Below are 23,733 nucleotides of genomic sequence, written 5' to 3'. Positions count from 1 at the left end.
AAGGGTGTGAATGTTTGCAGTTTTAATATAATCCTTTTATTTGCTATGCTTTGTTAACAACCCTCTAAAAGCAATAATGGCGGTAAACAAGCAAGTTAATCTGCAACTTTATCGCTCTGGTAAGTCTTTGGTTTTTATTTTCCCTTCCACAGGCTCAAGCGCTGCTTGTTAAAATCTTTTTAAAAAGAGATTTGCAGTTTTGCTTTACAGTTTTTCCTTTTTAAAGCATTTCTGGGGCTGCAGAAACTTGTCTTTACGATATGGTTTTAGCGGGGACCTAAGCTTGCAAGCAGGATGATTTTAGAGTTAAAGGCTGATACTTCGGAACTTGCACCGTAGCTTTGGGGTGTCAGTCAAGGTTAGGAGGAGGGCGACGGGCCAAATACAAAGACACCGCGGGGGAGGGGAGCGGTGGAAAAAGAAAGCCACAGCCAATCGCAGGCGTTCTCCCGACACCTGCCGCCTTGGCGCCTTTTCTCTCCTACTCCGCGCACGCTCTAGCTGCGCGCGCATCTCGCCTCCAGCGGTCTAGTTACAGCACCTCGGTAGGTGTACGTGCTGCAGGAAGTGACGTAAGTCAAGAGGGCCGGCCGGGGGCGGGGCCGGCCTATAAGCTTAGGGTCCGAGGCAGCGCTGTCTTCAGAAGGCGTGTGGAGCGCGGGCTGCTGCATTGCGGACTGAGGAGGTGCTTCAGAGTGAGTGACTCGCCTGTCAGTGGCACGGCCCATCGTGTTCCTCGGGTGGCGGACTGGCTTGAGCGAGAGGCCAGGGCCGCCGTGGGGCGGGCGGGGAAGGCAGCGGGGTGTTGCGGAGCCCGGGTTGCGGAGCGCGGGTGGCAGGTGCAGCGGGGTGGGTGGGAAGCCACAGTACCCTGTGCCCCTCGGGTCCTCCGGGCCTTCGCAGGCCGGTCCTAGGCCGCGGGTTCGAGAGTCACCACGCTGAGGCGCAGGCTTGTTCCGCCAGGAACACGTGGTGACGGCTGGAGGAAGTCGCCCCAGGGAACGGCTGTCGGGGTACGTGGGTGACCTTGGGGCCCCTCGCAGGAGGGCGTCACAGCTGAAAAGGACAAAGCTGTTTTCTACTCGACTACTAATGTCATGGACATTTAGGGGGAGTTTCCAAGAATCCCACGTTGGAACTTCGGTACCACCTGGTCCTTTTTGCCAGACTGCCTCTTGGCCCAGCGTGTGAAATCTAATTTTTCCAGGACAGAATAGGTCTGAACGCTGCAGGTAATACTAAGACTGTCGCTAGCATCCCCCAAGATAGGAGAACATAGAAATACGACCTTTTTGTAAGTACTATTTAGAACTAGCTTTAGAAAACAGCGTGCTCATGGTGTTGGACAGCTCTCTGAAATGGTGTTTGAGGGTAAAAAATCTGTTTGCAAACTTTCAGTTAACACTCTTTGTCCCGTGCTTAAAATGAAATGATCTCTTAATGCTTACACAGACAACCGGGCTGGACTGCTGTTCAGTTTCTTTGTTATTTTTCGAAAAATAGGATTGAAATGGGAAATGTTTGTGTTACAGAAATTCTTGGCTACCTGATACCTTTATTCTAAGATTAGGTGAGTTTGGAACACTAGCTGGCTAATGCAGTTGGCTCTGAGCTGGGAAATATGACCTCTATGACAAAGACATTTAAGCTGATTCAGGACCTTATCTACAAGGAAAATGGGATTTAGCTTGTGTGGGTCCTCCTGCATTTGTTTTCTGTTATGGATTATAACAAACTGCAGTATACTGGAATCCGATATCAGCTGTTTTTTTTTTTTTTCAAAGGGTTATATATAGCATAATACTTTTACTTTGAAAGGGGATGTTGTAAAGGAATGGTCGCTATGAACCTAGCCTGTGTTGACTGGATAGATCTGTCTGCCTAGCTCCACCCTAAGGCTAAGTAGTTCTATTCTTGTGGTAATGTGCTTTTTATATAATGGGTGGGGGTTCTGGGTTAATTTTGAATTAGACTACATTGAAAGTTACTTAAAAGAACCTCTGGCCTTGGGCCTATTGTGTGTAGGCGTTTTCCTTCTCTCCCAGATGAATGCTATACAAAATAAACTTTAGTGACCTTTGGGTTGCTTTTCAGAAAACTGTATGGAACTGAAAGCCTGGTACCTGTTTTTCCTCTTGCTTTTTCAATTTCCCAAAGAAGGTCCCCACTATGAATCCATGAGTAGCCTTGAGCTCAGATACACCTGCTTCTGCTTGGATAGTGATAGAATTAAAAGCATGTGCAACCACACCCAGCAAAGTTAGGTTCTTTCTAAGATCTTAACCGTTGGGCATGGTGCCACAAACCTTTGATCTCAGCACTGGGGCAAGGCAGAGAGGCAGGTAGATCAGTTTGAGGTCAGTTAGGGCTGAAGAATACGAACTTGTCTTTAAAACATCTCAACAAGTCATTCATTCTAAGTATATACAGTCATAAATTTTATCTAAAGTGGGTTGGGCTTCTGTTTTGTTTTTGTTCAAGCTCATGAACATTAGGTATATTTCAGGATGGAATACTTTTTCAGGGAAAGAAAGGGGTCTTTTTTTTTTTTTCTCAAGACAGCTCTGTAGCCTTGTGTATCCTGGAACTCCCTCTGGACACCAGGTTGGTCTTGAACTCAGAGATCTGTCTGCCATTGCCTCCTGAGAGCTAGGATTAAAGGCCTATGGCACTACTGCCTAGCAACATATTGGAATACAATAACTTTGCTTCTTATAATTGCCACTTAATATTCTGAATTAAGATTAAAAGAGAAGTCAAAGATCTCATAGGTGGTCTGTGAACTAAGACTGTAGTAGTAAAGAAGTAGGACTTAAGAACAGGAAGACTTGTAAAAACCAGGGCAAAATACTAATTTTGAAGAACTAGATGGGGCGCTCAGTCAGAGGAACTTCGGTGTGAACTCAGGACTTGAAAGTGACCTGTTAGCTAATGAAATGTGCTTGTCAGAATCATTGCATGGCTTATTTTTTAATGTGAAGTCTGGCTAGTATCATTGTTTATCTTCAGCTCAAAGTTAAGATCATAGAGCATATGAACTGTTGTTGCCTTTTTATCCTTTTTATCTTAATTTTTATTAGAATTGAATAGTTTTCCTAATGTTATCATCAAAGATATAAGTAAATGTGAGAAATCAAAATTAACTTTCTCTGGTCAAAGATTGTTCGAATTGGTGACATCTTGGGATTATAAGCCAAATGAGAATTGTTAGATGTAGCCCATTATCAGCTACCAGTTAGACTGATATCCGATATGTCTCTGTCAGGCTTGTATAGATTTGACAATTTAACTTGGAAGAAAATTCAAAGAGCTATATAAATAGTTATGTTGCTTTATGTGAGATTTAAAATGTGTCAGTTAAGTAAGACAGAATAACGATTTATTTTATTGACAGGTTATTACTGTGTAGACCAGGTTGACCTTGAACACAAATCCTCTGCTTCCCAGGTGCTGGGATTAAAGGCATGTGTCACTAGGTCTGGCACTTTGGCTATTTTAGAACTACTATAAGTCATAACTTTTTATTTGCCATCTATACAGGGTTCTCTGTGTAGTCATGACTGTCCTTGAACTAGCTCTAGACTAAGCTGAATTCAAACTCAGATCCACCTGCCTAAGTGTTGGAATTAAAGGCATGTGCCATCACTGCCCAGCTCTGAATTGGTTTTTATTCTTAATTTTGGTTCCATGGATTAAAATAGAAATACTTGTTTCTCAGGAAAAGATGTGTAATTGGGTTGTAGAGCCAAATAAATACCAGCAGCCTGTTTAGGCTCAAAATTGTTCAGTCATTATTTTATTAATAATTCGTTAATATTATTAATTATTAATCATTATATCAACTTGAGACTAGTTTGGGAAACTAACATATTTTAGGAATAGCTATTTAAGACTATTCAGCTATTTCAAGTGTAAGCTGTTTTTTTTTTTCTTAGAATAAGATTAAAATTGGCACAGGGTGGGGCCTTCTAGTTCTGGCTCTAGCGATTGGGTCTGTTTCTGGAGCAGTGGTAGTGATAAACTGTAACAGAAGGGACAAGAGATTGTGTTTAATCATTAAAGCAGGGGGATTAAAAAATACTCATGAATAGACTTAGAACTAACAGTCCTTCTTCCTGCCAAGTGCTGTGATAAAGCTAGTGTTGCCAGACCTGACTGTTCTGTAGAATAACAGTCCTAATGCTCCTAGTTTCTGGATGGCTTGTTGTCTTTGAATTAGTCCCTCTCAAGGATTTATTTGGGCAGCATGGTTCCCGCCTGCTTGCAGTTCCGTTCTAGTACTTGGGAGGAAAGGGGCAGAATGAACATGACCAGTTTGGGCAACTTAAAACTGAAAGGGCTCACCACCCCATAGTTTGTCTTTCAATTAGACACTTAATAGTGATACTATCCTAATTAGATTTCTCTATGCTTTGGGGTTTGGTTTGGTTTGGTTTTTATTTGTTTTATAGCTCTAGCTGGCTAGCTTCAGAATTGCCTGCCTCCCAAGTGCTAGAATGAAAGGTATCACCATCACTGCTCAGATATCATGATTCTTAATTCAGCTTTTAATCTAAGAACAAATTATCACACTCAGAATCTAACACAGAATAGCATTATCTATGTTCAGATATCTCTGTCTCAAGGTTCAGGTTTATTTTTTTGTTTCTTTCCCAATGCTATCCCACCTCAATTCAGCATCCAGTCAAGGATCATACTAAACTGGTTATCAGTTAATGTCTGGGAGACAGGTTACGATAGTGTTCTCAGTGCTAGGAAGTTAACACAGTGGGATCTCAGTTCATGGCCAGCCAGAACTTCTTAGTGAGATTCTAGTTCAAGAAAACACAGCTTTGCTAGAAAGGTGACTGCATTTAGGAGTAAGTTTGCCGTATTATAATGAACATCCCATGGTAAACCCTCAGTAATCTAATACAGTGATCTCTATTTCATCGTATTCTGTTCTAATATTAGGTGCTTCCCTGCAGCAGCTGAGAATGATGGATCAAGCCAGATCAGCACTTTCTAACTTGGTAAGGTACTTTCATCTCAACAAACAGAAAACATGAATTCACCCAGTAAACACAAGATGGTACCCCAAATTTTTACCAGCCTTTTTTTTTTCTTTAACTAATGGTATTAAGGCAAAACAGATCCCATAAAAGATGTACTAGGTTTTTCTTTGAGACAAGGTCTTTCTACATTGCCTCAGGTTAACCTTGAACTCAAGCTTTCTTTTTTCCTATGGAGATTGTAGGCAGATATTACAACACCCCTCCCCAAAATATGTTTAGTTTCAATTAAGATTAATTATGGTGCTAAAGTGATGGCTTAGAGGTTAAGAGCATTGCCTGCTCTTCCAGAGGTCCAATGTTCGATTCCCAGTAACCACATGGTGGCTCACAAGCATTTGTAATAGGATCTATTTCCCTCTTGTGTGTCTGAAGACAGCCACAGTGTACTCATACATAAAAGCAAATAAATATTTCTAAAAGGTACAGTGTACTTATACGTTAAAACATAAATCACAATGTACTCATATATATAAATCTTTTAAAAAGTAAATGAATCTTAAAAACATTAATTATGAGAAATACTTATGGAGAATAAGATAGCTTTGGCTCTTTTGGAAAGGTTATATAACAAGGTAAAATTAAAATGTGTACCAGTGGTTCAAGCTACACTAGAGGCTGAGTCAGGAGTCAGGACCAGTCTGAGCAATATGGTGAGATAAACCTATCTCTTTAAAAAAATTATAAAAATATGTTATAGAAAACAAAGTAGAAACTCTAGAAAGGCCGGCCGTTAGTTAACCTTTATGTGCTATTGACACAGCTGGGCACAGAGAAAAGTATCAGAAAGTGTAACCGTATATGAATGTATATCATAGTATTATGCATATAATATAATTACAACATAGCTACTGTAATGTCTTAATGTTTATATCTCTTTTCTCTTTAAAATATCAGTTTGGTGGGGAACCATTGTCATACACCCGGTTTAGCCTTGCTCGGCAAGTAGATGGAGACAACAGTCATGTGGAGATGAAACTGGCTGCAGATGAAGAAGAAAATGCTGACAGTAACATGAAGGCTAGTGTCAGAAAACCCAAAAGGTGTAATGGAAGAGTCTGCTATGCCACTATTGCAGTAGTCATCTTTTTCTTGATTGGTAAGAATTAATGGCCAGTCTAAAGGATTTCTTATAACTAACTAGTTCTTAGAACTCTTATCCAGGTGAAGAGGTACTTTGTACTTCTATATGGAACTATGCTTAGACACTGGGATTCTTTACCTGCCATCAAATTAAGTCCTGCAAGGAGGGAAACATTTAAATAAGCATGTTTTATTAGAAGTATGCACAGGACATTTGGAAAGTTTCTATTTAGACAAGATGTGTACCTATATATTAAAGAAGTCACTGTAAAATGTGACTTATTGTGGTAATTTAAATTCCAGTAAATTAAGATTCATAATTTTCTTTTAGATCCTTAGAGTTTAAAAGTTTTCAGGGAGAAGTTAAATGAATTCTGTAAGTTTAGCTCTAAAACTTCTTCCTGTTTTTAGGATTCATGATCGGCTACCTGGGCTATTGTAAGCGTGTAGAACAAAGAGACAAGTGTGGGGAACTGGCTGAAACAGAGGAGACAGACAAGTCGGAAAACATCGAAACAGAAGATGTTCCTAAATCCTCTTACTTATTTTGGGCAGACCTCAAAACACTGTTGTCAGAGAGATTGAATTCCATAGACTTCACTGACACCATCAAGTAAGCTCAACTTCTCAAGTTCAATCCTGATGTGTAAACAGTTCTTGTTGGAGGTAGGGAGACTTTTGAACAGCTTTCAGAGGGTCCTCCTGACAATGTGGAACTATGCTGACAGGAAATTAGGACTTATCTGAAGAGTTTCCTTTTTCTCCAGAATCATTTTGTCAGTAGTTAGTTTACTGTGGGATGTCAGATTTTCTTCTGTTCTAGTGTTTCCTTTTAAATTTTCTTTAAATTAAAACTTAGGTTTAAGTTTTATATATTATGAGTGTAGCCTGGTGCCTACAGAGGCCTTATGGATGATTGTGAGCTAACATGTGGATGCTGGAATCCAAAGTGGTTCTTCTACAAGACAAAGTGTTACAACCCACAGAGCCATTACAGCCTTTAAAGATTTTCTTGATTTGTATTGATGTGTGCCAGTGCAGTACTTCCTGGGTATTAGTGTTTGATCTTGCTTCTTCAGATCTAGACGTAGCTGTTTATCTCATTCCCCTAAAACTCTTACACAGATATATAAGGGTAAGGCTTTTAAAGAATCTTCATGGTAAATAGATTTTTTTTTTTTAAGGTAACTTTGAAGTTACTTAAGGCAGTGGCACATTTTATTTCCTTCTGTAACTGGTTAATCCAGCAATTTTTAGTTCTGTTTCATTTATCTTGACTTTGAAGGGTAATGTATTTAAAACAATTTGCTTGATCCTTGAAGTAGTAAATATTTATTTAAAATAGACCTTTGTTTTGTTTTCTTTGATTTTTTTTTTTTTTTTTTCTTTTCACGTCAGATGGATAATGTGCCCATGTCATAACAAGGTTTAGTGAACAGCATATGTCATGCAACGGCATGAACGCTCAATCATCATGCTTTATGAGCCAGAAAGGATCTTAAAGATTTATTTATGTGGGTACACTGTTCCTGTCTTCAGACACACCAGAAGAGGGCATCAGGTCCCATTACAGATGGTTGTGAGCTGCCATGTAGTTGCTGGGATTTGAACTCAGGACCTCTGGAAGAGCAGTCGGTGCTCTTAACCACTGAGCCATCTCTTCAGCTCTAAACAGACATTTTAATGCAGTTTTTTTTTTTTTTTTTAAGTTGGCTGATGGTGGTGCACACCTTCAATCCAAACACTCATTGGGAGGCAGAGGCAAGATCTCTGACTAGACCATCCTGGTCTATAGAGCAAGTTCCAGGACAGCCAGGGCTACACAGAAACCTTGTCTCAAACAAATGACTTTTATTCTTCAGGCAGCTGAGTCAGAATACATATACTCCTCGTGAAGCTGGATCTCCAAAAGATGAAACTCTTGCCTATTATATTGAAAATAAGTTCCGGGAATTTAAATTCAGCAAAGTCTGGCGTGATGAGCATTATGTGAAGATTCAAGTGAAAGGCAGGTATGTTGAAATAGTAGCTTGTTTCATAGAGGTACCTGCGATGAGGTGGTCGTAGATGAGACTTTTCAAAATGAAAATCAAGGTTAAAATTTAGAGATCACTTTAAAGCTAATCAATGCAAGTCAAATGCTATGTATCCTAACTTGGATTTTTCTTCAAGAATGACTTTAACTTTATTTTTTAGTGCTACTCAAAACTTGGTGGCCATAAATTCAGATGATGACATTGACCCAGTGGAGTCTCCTGAGGGTTATGTCGCATTTAGTAAAGCAGCAAAAGTTACTGTAAGTATAATAGTGAATTCACTTCCAGTGTCTCAACTGAGGCAATTAGATATCCAGGCATAAACTAACTGGTTATGAGGTTCTTATTCTTGGACTTCCACTATTACCTTACAATGAATTTTAAGGTCTTAGTTTTGTTTTGTAAGACCCTAAATCAAGACCCACTGCATTGCTCTTCCATCTGAAAGCCTTTAAATCTCCATATCAGTCACAGATCACAAGAATGCCCTACAGCCATGCCAACAAGGGACTTTTCCTCAATTTAGGTCTTTTCTTTCTTTCTTTTTTTTTTAAATCAAATACTCTTTGTATTTACATTTGAAATGTTATCCCCTTTGCCCACCCCACTCCCTACCTCCCCTTCCCCTCTACTTGTCTTCACAAAGGTGTTCTAGCTCCCAATCACCCTCTCTACCTCAGTGCCTTGGCTTCCTCTACATTGTGAAAACACGCCCTTCCTGGAACAAAGTGATGCCAGACACTGCTATTCTCTGCTGCATATGCAACTGGAGCCATGGGCCTCTCAATGCGTGCTCAATGATTGGTGTTCTAGGTCATGGGAGCTGTGGAGGATTTGGTTGGTCAACAGTGTTCTACCCATGAGGCCGCAACCCCCTTCAGCTCCTTCACTCCCCACCCTCCACCCTCCAGCATCTTCACTGGGGTCCCCGTGCTTGCTCAGTCTGATGGTTAGCAGCTTTGATGCAATGATCCTCATTAATCCTGATGTCTTTATTCTAGGGTAAATTGGTCCATGCTAATTTTGGCACTAAAAAGGACTTTGAAGAATTAAATTCTGTGAATGGATCTGTAGTGATTGTTAGAGCAGGGGAAATTACTTTTGCAGAAAAGGTGAGGATGGATTATTAAAAATAATTTATCTTATTTTTATAGATTATATTGTAACTTTTCTTTCCTTCTTCCTGTTCTTTCAAACATACCTGTATGCCTTTTTTTTTTTTTTAATATTTTTTAATGTATATGAGTACACTGTAGCTGTCTTCAGACACATCAGATTTTATTACAATAGTTGCTAAGAATTAAACTCAGGACCTCTGGAAGAGCAGTCAGTGTTCTTAACAGCTGAGCCATCTCTCCAGCCCTGTATGCCTTTCCTTACTACTGAATTTACAATTTTATTTTTGTTGTGTGTGTGTCTAAATATGTAAATGTATGTTTTCAGGGCTGACCATTTGGTATTTTGTAATTAATTGGTGTGCTCTTTTCTGGGGAAGATTTCTTTGTAGTTTGTTGTTTTTATTTTGTATGAACTGATTTTCATATCCTGTATTTTTTGTGGTCTTAATTTTAGGTTGCAAATGCCCAAAGCTTTAATGCAATTGGTGTCCTTATATACATGGACAAGAATAAATTTCCCATTGTTGATGCAAACCTTCAGCTCTTTGGACATGTGAGTTCTCATTTCAGTGAATGGTTTCTCTAGATGTTCTTAAATTCTTTCAGGAGACATTTAGCGGGAAGTAAGAAGGTAGTTGCTGAGAGTGCTTTATTAATAGTACCTCAAATCAAAATTTTTGGATGCACTAATTTTATTTTTTTAAGCTTCACTTTATAGAAATGGTTAGACTTTAGGTCTTTAGGTTGCTAAATAGTTTGAGTTATAGCCTCAAACCGTATCTAAATCTTATAGGCAACTTTTTGAGTAAGTGCTGGATAGAACTGATGACTAACATATCACTGTTTACTAGGCTCATCTAGGAACTGGTGATCCATATACACCTGGCTTTCCTTCTTTCAACCACACTCAGTTCCCACCCTCTCAGTCATCAGGATTGCCTAATATACCTGTGCAAACCATCTCAAGATTTGCTGCAGAAAAGCTATTTAGGTAAGTTAGTGTCTTAAAAAGCTCTTACATGGTGAGGTTGTGATTATGCAAGGGAAAAAAAAACCTAAGTTTATTTAATAAAAATAACAGTTGGCTACAATGTACACATTTGGAGATTTTTTTGGAGTAGTTGCTAACTTTTTTTTTTTTTTTAATAAAACTTCTATAAAAAAAGTGATCTTGATAGGGACTTGTAACCTTGATTATTCAGTGAACTCTTACTGTAGAGCTTTTGTTTTGAATACTTCTGTGGTGAAACACTTGATTTCCTTTGACAATCCATTCTGTTACTGTAAAATATGTTGGAATTCTTATTGAACTGACATCTAATGGTGTAATAACTATCAGTTCCAAATGTTGATTTATTTATTTATTTATTTATTTATTTATTTATTTATTTGGCAGCACAAAATCATCCTAGTGACCATTAACAGTTGCTTTGGTGATAATTATTCATTCTTTTTGTCCTTTGTCTTGTATAAGTGCCTGAGCTAGGTATGGTGGTACATTCTTTTAGTCACAGTACTCAGGGTGCCAAAGCAAGTTGATAACTGAGCTCAAGGCCAGTCAAATAGCAAGTTCCTGGCCAGCCAGGGCTGTGAGATATTTTTGAGAAAAAGTGTATTATTAAATTTTATCTTCTTTAGCCCTCATTATAAGATTGTCGAATTTAAAACTTCAATCCCAACACTTGAGGCAGAGGAAGCTGGAGATCTTGAAGCCAGTCTGGTCTACAGAGTGAGTTCAGGACAACTGTAGCTACATAGAAAAACCCTGTATTAAAACAAAAACAAAAAAGAAAGGAAAAATGATCTAATTTAAAGCTATTTTTAAGCATTTGTTTATTGTAACAAAGTTATTCTAAGCCCTCTGCTCTAGTTGAAAAACTAGAATATGTATTAATGAATAGTCACAAATAAAGAACATCTATGTGCGGATTTTGTGAAGCACTGGGTGACTTTTACTAAGAAGCGTGTCAGTCAGTAGGAGATTCTAACTACTTGTGCTACCTAGCACCTGTCTCCGAAATTATAAACCAGAGGAAAAAATACTAGCTCAAAATGCTATTACCTTTCTATTTCTAGAGCCATGGAAAAAAGCTGTCCTTCTAGTTGGAACGTAGATTCATCATGTAGGCTGGAACTCTCACAGAATAAAAATGTGACCCTGACTGTGAACAACGTACTGAAAGAAACAAGAATACTTAACATTTTTGGAGTTATTAAAGGTTATGAGGAACCAGGTAAAAACCCTGCTTTGTGTGTTTTTTGTCTTACTGTTTTGCTTACTGTAGATAGGTCTAGTGCAGGAAACAGGAAGAAGGGAAGCTACCTTGGCATGAACTGCTAAGTCTTGTTTGCCTTAGTATGATCTTTGTATGTATGTGTAAGTATATGGAAAGGCTAAATATCTTCCTGTAATCATTTAAAATTTAACATGAGGTCAGTCAATGAACAGATTGCAGGGATTTTGTCCAGGTGGATGTTGGATCTAAATTTTTTTGCAAGACCTTGCAGCGAACACCTTTATCCACTGAGTGGTCTCCCCGTATAAAGTGAATTAATGAGAATTAAATATATTGGAAAATAACAAGGCTGTGTGGTATTAGCTTTTGAAAACTTTTTTGTTGCTTAGATAAGTAGTTTTCTTACAGGATCACATACCAGTTCTATCTATAGCATTAAAACAGTATAACTAGTATGCAGTAGATTAGTGTATAGGGTGCATCATCTGACAAAAAGCTAGACTTGGTATGTAGCCTACCCATAATCCAAGTGTTAGGACATAATCCAAGTGTTAGGATGCCTAGGTGGTAGATCCTGAGGTGGATGCCATCTGCTACTTGGTAAGGCCTTGTTTCAAAAAACAAACACTATGATGGTGTGTATTCTTTTCTCTTTTAGACCGTTACATTGTAGTAGGAGCCCAGAGAGATGCTTGGGGCCCTGGTGTTGCGAAGTCCAGTGTGGGAACAGGTCTTCTGTTGAAACTTGCCCAAGTATTCTCAGATATGATTTCAAAAGGTACAGTAGGAAAAGTTTTAACCTTAAAACATTTGTGAACTCTGTCATTCTGTTATGTTCTGTCTTGTTCAGTTTTACCTGTAATCTTATATTCTGATCAGATATGGTCAGGCACATTTGGAATGGTATAGCCATAGAAATCTTAAATTCTTCCTCCCTCTCCTTTCTTTTTCTTCTCTCCTCCACCTCCTCGTTCCTGTCCTGTCCTGGTTGTCCTGGAACTCACTCAGATCTGTCTGCCTCTGCTTCCCAAGTACTGGGATTAAAGATGTGAACCACCACTGCCTGCTGTGTTATATTCTTTTATGGAAGATTCTTTTAATACAAAACAAAAATATCTTCACTAACTCATGACTTTGAAATTTTCTCCATGAAGTGTCTTCAATTCTAATTTGAAAAAAACTAAGAAGTATTTAGTGTTAAGCTAAATCATATTCTTAGTTTAACATGTGTAGAAAGATAATGTTCCAAGACCTAACAACTATTATAATTCTACTTCTAAGACTTCTCATGGTAGGTACTTGGCACACACAATGTACTTTTAATTGAGGCCTAAAGTAATGCTTTTAGACCAAATATGTTGTAGAAAAATCAGGGCAATTGGTAGACTGTGGCACATGTACTGCTTAAAGGAATTGTCACAAAGTACTCCAATACTTCTTAAAACATAGGTATAGCCTAGCATAGTGGCATTTGTAGTTAACTACTTGGAATCCTAAAGCAGGGTGGCAGGTGTAGGGGTGCCCATTGCTTGTGAATTTAAAGCAAGCCTGGACAACATAGATTCTATCTCAGAATAAGGTAAGTAATCCATATTTTAAATGACTAGTTTCTAAGCAGATTGCTCTCAAAGAAGATATACATCATAACAGTGTAATAGCAACTATCCAGAGATTAAGGGACTGAAAATAAAGTTGTAAAGGAGTAACCACAATAAGGTACCCTGCCGTGTACTCAAAATGCTATATACAGGTGCTGTTCTACAAAGATTATTTTTAAAATTTTGTTTTATTCCTTCAGTATTTCACCTAGAGCTTCAAAAGAAAAGGTGTTTGAATTCAATTAATCCAGGAGTTTCTGAAGATCTTAGTTACCTACCTGCTTGTAACCTCTCCCAAGATGAAACTAATTTCTTGTCTTCCAGATGGATTTAGACCCAGCAGAAGTATTATCTTTGCCAGCTGGAGTGCAGGAGACTTTGGAGCAATTGGTGCCACTGAGTGGCTAGAGGTATTACATAGTCTAAGTCCTCGATGTTAAGCTACCTTACTGTATACCATTTTTGCCTTCATGATTTATGTCTCAATGGGATCTAGATTTCAAAGTGGATCCTTCCAACAAACACTAGCTTTCTGTGTGATAAGTTCATGCTTATTAATAATGTATTAGTTAGTAGATTAATAATTAATTATTAATAATGTTAGTACATTAATAATGTGTCCTCTCTTCTAGGGGTACCTTTCATCTTTGCATTTAAAAGCTTTCACTTACATTAATCTGGATAAGGTTGTCCTTGGTAAGCATTTGGGTTTTTTGTTGTTGTTTTTGTTTTGTTTTTTTATTGGGATCAACTGTATAGGGAGGGAACAGCAGACTCTAAAGTAGCACTTGTTATATTTTGTAGTATACATTGGCCATAGCTGAGACTAATGCATCAAATTATAGAAGTTATTCCTAAATAAAATCAACATTGATATTATTGTGAGGCTTTTCACAGATCTTTTCAGGCAGGTTTCTCTTGTGTACCTTTGTTCTGGAACTTGATTTGTTCATGAGGCTACAAAGATTCACCTTCTGCCTCCAGAGTGCTGGAATTAAAGGCATGCACCACTGCACCACTACATCAGAGTTCTGGTTTTTAAGTTTAATTTTTGGAAGGAGTGTATGTTCCTTCTTTGTTTTAAGATTGTTATTTACTGGGGGGGGGAAAGCCTCTTCCTAGTTGTGGTTTGGCTAAGCCCTAGCACACATCTTTAATCCCAGAGCTTTCTGCTTGAATATTGTAAATATGATTAAATGAAGCAATCATTTATATAGGTCAAAAGGTAGAGTAAGCAACCAGTTGACAGAGGTGAACTTGGGAAAAAGAGGAAGTCAGAACAGAGAGAGCTGCACAGGAAAGAGAAGGAGGGACATTCCGATTGAGGGGTTTTGAGATAGTGTGGGAAAGGAGGTATTCTTTTTGACCTTTCTTGGCTATGGAGGAAGGACAGATGGGTGTTTTTTCTGCCTCTCTGAGGTAGTAGCAGGGTTTCACCACACAGTTTTTGGTAAAATTGAACTATTGCGATTTTGTTAAAAAACAACCTTCCTGCTTCTGCTTCCTGAGTGCTGGGATTGGTATGGTAGTCTTTGTCAGGAAGTTTTATAGAATTGTTTATGAATTGCTTAGAAAGGGGGAAATGTTAAATAATTTGTATTTTACAGGTACTAGCAACTTCAAAGTTTCTGCCAGCCCCCTATTATATACACTTATGGGGAAGATAATGCAGGATGTGAGTATATCTAGTTACAAAATTGTGTGCCTGTTTTTTTTCTTTTTTCTTTTCTTTTCTTTCTTTTTTTTTTTTTTTTTTTTTTTGTCAAAGAATAAAACACTTAACAGTAACTAGTAATAGGAATTGAAAGTAAATTCTATGGGATTTCTTGTTCTTGACTTAATAATTGATCCTGTCTACTGAACTGTGAGAACATAGGAACAATTCTCGGGCTATATCATTTGGATCATTGCTGTGGAGCCTGAACTCGGGAGATTGTAAATCAAATGCTGAAGGACGGGTCAGAAGGACTTGAATAAATAACAGCAGAGGAAATACGTACTAGAAAAGGCAAACATGACCAGTTTTTAAAGAGGAAGGAATATATTGAATCCTTCAGTGTGTTTGAGTCACTAAAGATGGTCATTCCAATGGGAATCTATAGGTTGATCATAGTTGGTCTCAAACTAGTTGTTTGCTTGATGGTTAGTCTGGCAGTCTACAAATAAGTGAGCCGAAAGGAGACAGGCACATTTATGTAGGTTAGTGAGGATTTAAAAATTAGGCTTATGGACTTGTAAGATGTTAGTTAAGAAAGAAGCCTTTCTCACAAGGGAGAAAGCAGAAAGACTGACATCGATTGCTGAAAAGAATTCTAGTGTCACAAGACTCAAGCACCTTTCCTAAGGGACTGATGGCTATCCACAATTCTTGAGTATATTTAGAGAAACTAGCCTAAATTAGTTTTTATGGTGTATTTCTCATTTTACATACAGGTAAAACATCCAATTGACGGAAAAACTCTCTATCGAGACAGCAATTGGATTAATAAAGTGTAAGTTGAGAAAAGTGAACATATTGCAATAGATGGATGTAATCCTACCCTGCATGTGGCTAGCTCTGCCTGGTTATAAGGAGGGTATGGCACGGCAGGACTGTATTTTAGAATTCTTGGTAAAGATTGTTTCTTTTGCAGTGAGAAGCTTTCTTTTGACAATGCTGCATTCCCTTTTCTTGCATATTCTGGAATACCAGCAGTTTCTTTCTGTTTTTGTGAGGTAAGACTTAAGACTTAAAAGATTGTCTTTATTATAAAACAGACTAGCCACATTAGCTTAATTAGCATGTGAGTTTTTGCTTAAATGTCAGTAGAATAAATTTAATAGTTGGATTTAACTTCTTGTAGTACAGGGATATATCTCCATTTAATATCTACTGAACAGTACTCTTCTAAATACCGACTGAAGTATTCTAGGTGTTAAGAAATGGCCTCTAAGCATTAGCCATACAAGTTTAAAGTGCTTGAAACAGAACATTTCAACGATCACATTGTTATACAAATCAGTGAGAAGCCCTAAAGGTTGAAAAGAGCAGAGTTAATGAGAGATTCTGGCATTGTTATTATTGGGGAGCCAGGGTGGGAATTACTGGGTCAGTTTGGAAAGTCAGATTCAGAAACATCTGGATAGATAAGTGACTGGGCCTTCTTAAGAACTAAGTGTCAGGGCCTGTGGGTTGAAGGACATCATAGTTTTGTTTTTTTAAACTGCATGTAGGTACATGCTTGGCCTGTGTATGTGGGGGGGTTGAGGATAACTGGCAGTTCCTTCCACCATGTTTTATTACCTTGATGGTAAACCTAGAAGGTGGGGTTCCTGCTCTAAACCAAGCTAGTATAACAGCCTTTTCTTATCTTATAGGATGAGGACTACCCTTATTTGGGCACTAAATTGGATACCTATGAGTTATTGATTCAGAAAGTTCCTCAGCTCAACAAAATGGTCCGAACAGCAGCAGAAGTGGCTGGTCAGTTCATTATTAAACTGACCTATGATATTGAATTGAGCCTGGACTATGAGATGTATAATAGCAAACTACTGTCATTTATGAAGGATCTGAACCAGTTCAGAGCAGATATCAGGGTAAGCACATTTTATTTAGCTTATATTTAGATCTCTTCCACTTTTTAACCTTCCTAGTTACTTTCTGGTAACTTGTCATTTCTACTCTCAACTTGTATGAAATTGTATATGTATGTTTTGAGGCAGAGACTTACTGTTAATCAGACTGGCCTTGAACTTGGAACAATAAGCTGCCTCAGCCTTCCACCAGATCCAGCAGCTTCTCTGCTTTTTTTTTTTTAACCCTCTCGTGTACATTGTATTACAGTACTTGGCTAGATCAGCCTTTTATTATATTGCACATGAATGAGATCATGTAGCAGGTGTATCCAGCTGTGGCCCAACAGCCACATTTATTTGGCCAAGGATTCCTATGAATGCATCCTGACACAATGATAAACTTGTGTCTGTACTTTCTTAAGTTCAACTATGTCATCTTGAAAATAAACTTTGTAGGTGCAACTTCATTTCCCAGTGTCAATCAAACGTTGAGCATGGTGGTTGTGTATGTGTACCCCTAGTACTTGGAATGTGCAGGCAGGAGAATCCTGAGTTTAAAGCCAGGTTTACCTACATGAGGTATTTAAAGATATGGCATCCTTTCAGAAAAAGTTGGACATATCTGATAGTGTTTGTCTTGCTGTTACTGACATTTAATTGTTACAAGTGAGTGTGTGGCTGAATGATATCCACTTGTGTATACATACTAATTACATTTTTCTATACATTTTTCTATGCTGTGTAGCTCATTTCCCTCTGAACTATTAAGAAAAATATTTGGGGTCAGTACCTCACAGTTGAAGAGGCTCCTATTGCTGAAGTGTCAGCACATGAATTCTTTTCTAGGAGGAAATTTGACTTAAACCCACAATTTATGTGGTAAAGTTTTTGGACACCTAGGATTTTAAGTGTAGGGCAGAATCCAGTGTTTCCAATGCAGAGCTGTATTTCTGTCATCTGTGATCCGGGTAGTCCTTAAGTAAGTTGAATCTGGCTTGGGTAGCAAGAGACGTACTTACCAGGCTTTTTTGTTTTGGGGTTTTTTTTGTTGTTGTTGTTTTGTTTTGTTTTGTTTTATTATGGTGAAGGAGCTGTCTCCCTCCTGTGTTGGTTCTGACAGTTGGAATGCACTCTTCAGGTATAGTGGGCAAACACCTTTTCCTAATGAGCATTGTCGTTTGCCCAGCTACTGTGGGACCTACTGTCAATCGTTTGTCCAGTATTTTTTTAAAATTCACATTAGTAAGTTCTCATCTGACTTTTTGAGATTAGAAAATGGGTTTGGCCAGCTTGGGCCACCTTAGTGGCTGCCAGCTAACCCTGGGCAGCAAGTATGTGACAACCCCCACACCCTGCCTTACTTAAAAGAAAAGTATAACATCTAATGAACAATTTAATGTTCACCTTTGACAGGATATGGGTCTAAGTCTACAGTGGCTGTATTCTGCTCGTGGAGACTACTTCCGTGCTACTTCTAGACTAACGACTGATTTTCATAATGCTGAGAAAACCAATAGATTTGTCATGAGAGAAATCAATGATCGAATTATGAAAGTAAGTCTGCTCTTAGGAAAGAAAGAACTGACATGCAAACTTAGTTAGCAATGATCCTGTTTATATAAAAGTAGGTTAGCACAGTGCCTATGATCCTTTGCTGCTTTGGAACTGAATACAGACCTTGGTTTATATCATGATCTCAGTGTACTATCAAACCTAGAAATAGAAAAGACATTATTTCCTTTAATTTCGTGTTAATTGCTTTATACTTAAAAACATTCAGAAACAGCACTGGGTAGTTCAGTAGTGAGTGCCTAAGATACTTATGTGTATGTATGTTTTGCCTACATGTACATATGTGCATCTGTTTGTACCTGATATGGAGAAAGCCTGAAGAAGTCTTTCCTGGTTACCGAGGAGCTGCAGTTAGAGCATTTTTAAGCTGCCATGTGAATTCTGGCATCTAAACGTAGGTCTTCAAGAGCAGCAAATGTTGGTTCTTAATCTCTTAGCACTGAGCTACATTAGCATGTATTTTAGAAGAATTTTTTCTTAAATTTATTGTATATACATGAGTACACTGATACAGTCTTCAGACACACCAGAAGAGGGCTTCGAATCCCATTGTGCACCATCATGTGGTTGCTGAGAGTTGAACTGTGGACCTCTGGAAGAACAGTCAGTGCTTTTAACCCCTGAGCCATCTCTCCAGCCCCTGATTAAGGCTTATTATAAATGTAAAAGTTGTGTGTCTTTTATCTGGGAACTGGAGGATCAAACTGCTTATCCATCTCCAGCCCTAGGGTGAAATTTAAGACTTCCATATGCTAATTAGACTGGGTGTAGTGGTGTGCACCTTTAATCCCAGCACTGGAGGCAGAGGCAAGTAAATCTGAGTTGGAGGCATACATAGCAAATTCCAGATCAGCAGGGGCTTTAAATGAGACTTGTCACAAACAACCAAACACACAAATGAAAAGACAACTGAGCAGATAAAGTAACTATATAATCTCAGGTGCCTAAATTAGATCCCGGGAAACCTTGTAAAAGTAGAGAAAGGTGTCTGCACTAAGTGGCATGTATGCTTACACAACGGACATTAGCCCCCGTCCCCGTCTCTCTATGTTATTCCAGTACTCTGTAGATCACACTGAGCTCACAGATCTGCCTGCTTATGTCTCAACAGTGCTGGAATTAAAGATAAGACTATACTTGTTTTTTTTTAACCTATTTATTTATTTTTTTAAAAATCCCAATATCATTTAATTTGCTTTTTTTTTAAACAATGGGATTAAAATTTTGCCTCAGACTTAGAAGATGATAATGTAACTGAGTTCTCAGTAGTCTGATTCAGAGAGGTTTTAACTTTGAAAGAAGACAGTCACAAAGTCATAGCACTAAGTTGTTTCTTCTTTACTTTATAGGTGGAGTATCATTTCCTGTCACCCTATGTATCTCCAAGAGAGTCTCCTTTCCGACACATCTTCTGGGGCTCTGGCTCTCACACTCTCTCAGCTTTAGTGGAAAACTTGAAACTTCGTCAAAAAAATATTAGTGCTTTTAATGAGACACTCTTCAGAAACCAGTTGGCCCTGGCTACTTGGACAATTCAGGGAGTAGCAAATGCCCTCTCTGGTGACATTTGGAATATTGACAATGAGTTTTAAATGTAACATGCATAATTAAATAAGAGCAGGGTAGTCTGTTTCTAGACTTAAGCTGCTTGTGCTAAATTTTCATTAGAGTTCTAAAATCTAATGTTAAAATTCAACCCAATCATCTAATGTCTTTAGGCAACAGCTTTTAGTGCAGATTTGGACCTACACTTAAAAGTTACAGTGGATAATCTTTTCCATGTTCATGATACCTTCTCTATTACCTTTAGAATTTTGAGTCCTTTGTAATAACTTCCTCTTTGCTTCATGGTCATGAAAATGTTAAGACCAGTTGTAAGAACATTGTTTTAAGTCCTGAGGGCATTAACTACTGTCTTGAGGTGGGAGGAAGATGGTGTATGCAGGGGTCAGAGTGTGGCTGGGTGTGATTCCCATCCCCATCTGATCCTCACTAGTATTCTCCAAGTGAGCTGTGTGCCCTTAAGGACTTAGCTGGTTTCCATTCCCTAAATTAGACAGTTACTTTCAGAAGAGATGGGAACTTGTTTTCTTCTTAGCAAGGGTGAAATAGGTCCTTCTGCTGGATAAAAGGAAGTTTGTCTGTTTACAGGAATAGGCCCCTACTGGTTAACCTTGGTGTTATTTATGATGAGACCAGAAGCCAAAGACTTCAAGTTTTCTCTCCATTGGCATCTGCCCAGTAGTCTTTAGTTCTTTGGGTTTTTTATTTTTTGTTTTTTCTTTTTCCAACATTTTCTGAACAAGTTTTAGACTCAGTTTGTCCGCATACACTGCCAAGTCTTGGCCAAAGTGTTAGTCTTCAGGAAAGCTTTCTATCATTTTGGCACTGAGATATTTATTGTTTATTTATCAGTGACAGAGTTCACTATAAATAGTGTTTTTTTTTATAGAAGATAATTATCGGAAGCAGTGCCTTCCATAATTATGACAGTTATACTGTCGTTTTCTTTTAATAAAAGCAGCATCTGCTAATGAGACCCACAGATACTGGAAGTTTTGCACTTAATGGTCAGCACTTGCAGGCTTTAGAAAGAAGAAAGCCACAAGCCAAACAACGTAAGATGAGCTAAAAGAGGATTGGGTTAAAGAAGAGAATCCTAATTGAGTTGGGAAAAAATGATAGTTCTAAGTGCAGTGAGTTGTGGCCAAGCTAAATGTCATTTAAAGGCTATGGCTGTACTTATATCTACAAAAATTTACAGCTCAATTTATTCAAGATGTAACGCAAATTCAGTTTTGCAAAATTTCCAGTACCTTTGTCACAAACTTAACTCACATTATCGGGAGCAGTGTCTTCCATAATGTATAAAGAACAAGGTAGTTTTTGCCTACCACAGTGTCTATATCGGAGACAGTGATCTCCATATGTTACACTAAGGGTGTACGTAATTATCGGGAACAGTGTTTCCCATAATTTTCTTCATGCGATGACATCTTCAAAGCTTGAAGATCGTTAGTATCTAACATGAATTCCCAACTTCTTGTAGCTCCTTAGTTTTAGTTACAAAAACATTTGTGGTCATTGAGCATTTGGTGGGTAAATTCAACTGCTGTACAATGAAATCATTACTTCCAAGATCCTTTTTATAAATGTGGGTATTTTGTTGTCTGGTTTATGGAATAGAAGCATATAATTGTAATGTTTGCTGGATCAAAGGGATCTAACTGTCTCCCTTTATTTGCATGCTACTTCCTAAATGTAGTTCTTAGGAGTTTGAGTTCATTTCTGGTTTTTGGAGGGTAGAGAATAGAGAATAATGGGTGTTGGGAAACAAAGCTTGCAAAAGGATCTTTATGTACCTGCCCATCATTATGATGGCTATGAATTATGTAAATGAGCAAGATCACATTATCAAAGACTAGTTAGCCATCATTATGCATCTGATCAGTTTTGCCGTGGGGGCAGTTCAAAGCTGTCACCTGAGAACATCACTAGGCTCTTGGGGTTCTTGGCACCACTCACCCAAGTTACATCCACCAGATTTTCAGCCTCACTGAATTGTTTTGCTACAGTTGTTTCCTTCGGTCTTCACAATGTTTCTCTTGTACAAGTATCACCATGCATAATGGGATTTCAAGTCATGAATAAAGGGTGTGCATTTTGCCATAGAAGTCTCTATAAAATAACCTTTGCTATAAGGGTAGTTTCCAATCAAAGCAGTAAGTTGGTAAGGTTTAGTCTTGGGTAAAAAGTGTTTGAGTGATACCTTTGTTACTCATCAGGTAGTATTGGGTAAAACGTAGGTTTTGAGGATAAGAATAGAGGGAGCTTTTGTTTATGACCCACTGCTAGCTTCTGCATGACCTTTACTGTGTTAGCTTTTGAATGTATTTTGGTTCAGACTTGCCAACCTACACTCAGCTTTCTTTGCTGACATGCCCTTATAAATGTATACAGCCGGTATATAACAATGTGAAGATTCCTTGCCTGACTTAATAAAATACTTGGGTATACTGAGTTGTCTGACTCATTTCATAGCAAAACTGGGCATAGAGTTCCTGTGGACCTGCAACTCTGACATATCCTCCCAGCTGTCAGCCTCACCAGAACAGTTGTTACACTGACCTCTGTTGATAGAGATTTTTTATATGTAACTGCCTGAGCTTCAGGGGCTTTGGAGAGATGCTAGAGTACAGGTTTGGGAAGTTGGGGTTCCTAGCTATGGAGCTACAGAAAAATCATTTTTGCTGGGTAAAAAGATTCCTGATGTGGCATTTGTGAGGGTGGAGGGTGGTGTCTACAGTTTAGTGAAGTCCTTACGTGTGCTGTATAACCAATAAATTTGCTGGTTCCCTAGAGTGAGCTGGTAAAATTGCACCAATTTGTGGATGGAACTTTACGTCTCTCCCAGGGAAGGAATTTTAGCAACAGTTGGCTTTATCCCTTTTTTATAAATCAGATTTAGGCATAGTCCATAGGATGGATAGTGCTACCTACATTCATGATGGGTCTTTTCCCAGATAACCTCAAGAAGTTGTTTCATGGATAACATGCAGAAGGGTTGTCTTCTATGTCATTCCAAATCCTGTCAAGGAGACAGTTTAGCCATTGTTACTTTGTTACCTCTGGTTCTATTAGTGATGGAGAGGATGTTCATGTGGAGCTCGGGATAGCTTTGGGGAGTTCTCTACTACCTTGTTGAGGCAGGGTCTTGTTTCTGCCATTCTGGTACTTCATGAGCTCTCTGGTAAGCTTCCAGGAGGCTCACACCTGAAGCTTACTGAAGCTTGTCTAGAAGCATTTAGAATAATATCAAATGGCATTTGATTTGTCCTGAGAGAAGCAAGGAAATGTGTCACCTGATAATTTGTGGGAAAATAAATTGATGCTGGCTGAGTACTTTTATCTCTGGATAAATTGATAATGGAAACTCATGAGCTCCATGATAAAAGTGACCAACTCGGGATATGGTGGGGAAGGGCAACAATGAACTCTAATATACAGTCTAAAGTTCTAAGTGTGTCCTGGAGGAGAATCTTTAGCAGCCACAAGAGCTCATGATTCATAAAATCAAGCCAAAGCCCTCAGTAAGATTGGCCGAATGGTTGGGCAGCCACCTGAATTCCCAGCTTGCTCTTGAACCCACTTGGACATGGTGCCACTAGGCCTGGGTCTCACCAGCAAGAACCTGTGCAAGTTGAGAGGGTTTGTCTACTCTAAATCACATCTCAGAGTATGGCATCTCTACCTGCGAAATAGCTTCTTCCCTCAGCCGGAAAGAATGATTTGCCAGCCTAGGATAACCTCTACTTTTTCTTTTGTATGTGAAAAGCACCAGAAGAAGTTGGTGCTGTTTTTATAGGTGAAACTTGAGAACTGGCTTTCTTGGCATTATGGACTCTTCCCCCACTGCTTCCAACAATTCATAGCCAACCAATAAGTAGACAAAACACAGGACATCTTTGTAGTCTCTTCAT

The 23,733-nt window shown here is 38.6% G+C and overlaps 1 protein-coding gene across 2 annotated transcripts; it reads left to right on the top strand.

Moving 5' to 3' along the window:
* Nucleotides 1-632: 632 nt before the first annotated feature.
* Nucleotides 633-22,263, top strand: TFRC (transferrin receptor). 2 transcript variants are annotated; one of them, XM_080918770.1, is made up of 19 exons: nucleotides 633-695; nucleotides 4,954-5,012; nucleotides 5,949-6,150; nucleotides 6,546-6,747; nucleotides 7,997-8,146; nucleotides 8,331-8,430; nucleotides 9,172-9,282; nucleotides 9,743-9,841; nucleotides 10,140-10,279; nucleotides 11,365-11,522; nucleotides 12,184-12,303; nucleotides 13,448-13,533; nucleotides 13,756-13,819; nucleotides 14,731-14,798; nucleotides 15,557-15,615; nucleotides 15,757-15,838; nucleotides 16,481-16,702; nucleotides 18,095-18,235; nucleotides 19,603-22,263. In XM_080918770.1, exons 2-19 carry the CDS (start codon nucleotides 4,977-4,979, stop codon nucleotides 19,843-19,845), a joined length of 2,283 nt encoding a protein of 760 aa, XP_080774896.1. In that variant the 5' UTR covers nucleotides 633-695; nucleotides 4,954-4,976; the 3' UTR covers nucleotides 19,846-22,263. The 2 variants fall into 2 exon arrangements, with proteins under 2 accessions (XP_080774896.1, XP_080774897.1); XM_080918771.1 differs by lacking the exon at nucleotides 633-695 and adding an exon at nucleotides 1,171-1,232.
* Nucleotides 22,264-23,733: the final 1,470 nt, after the last annotated feature.

This window comes from Micromys minutus, assembly GCF_963924665.1.
Source record: "Micromys minutus genome assembly, chromosome: 7".
NCBI lineage: Eukaryota > Metazoa > Chordata > Mammalia > Rodentia > Muridae > Micromys > Micromys minutus.
Note: the sequence above shows the minus strand (reverse complement) of the source record. Positions and strands in the feature narration are given on the sequence as shown.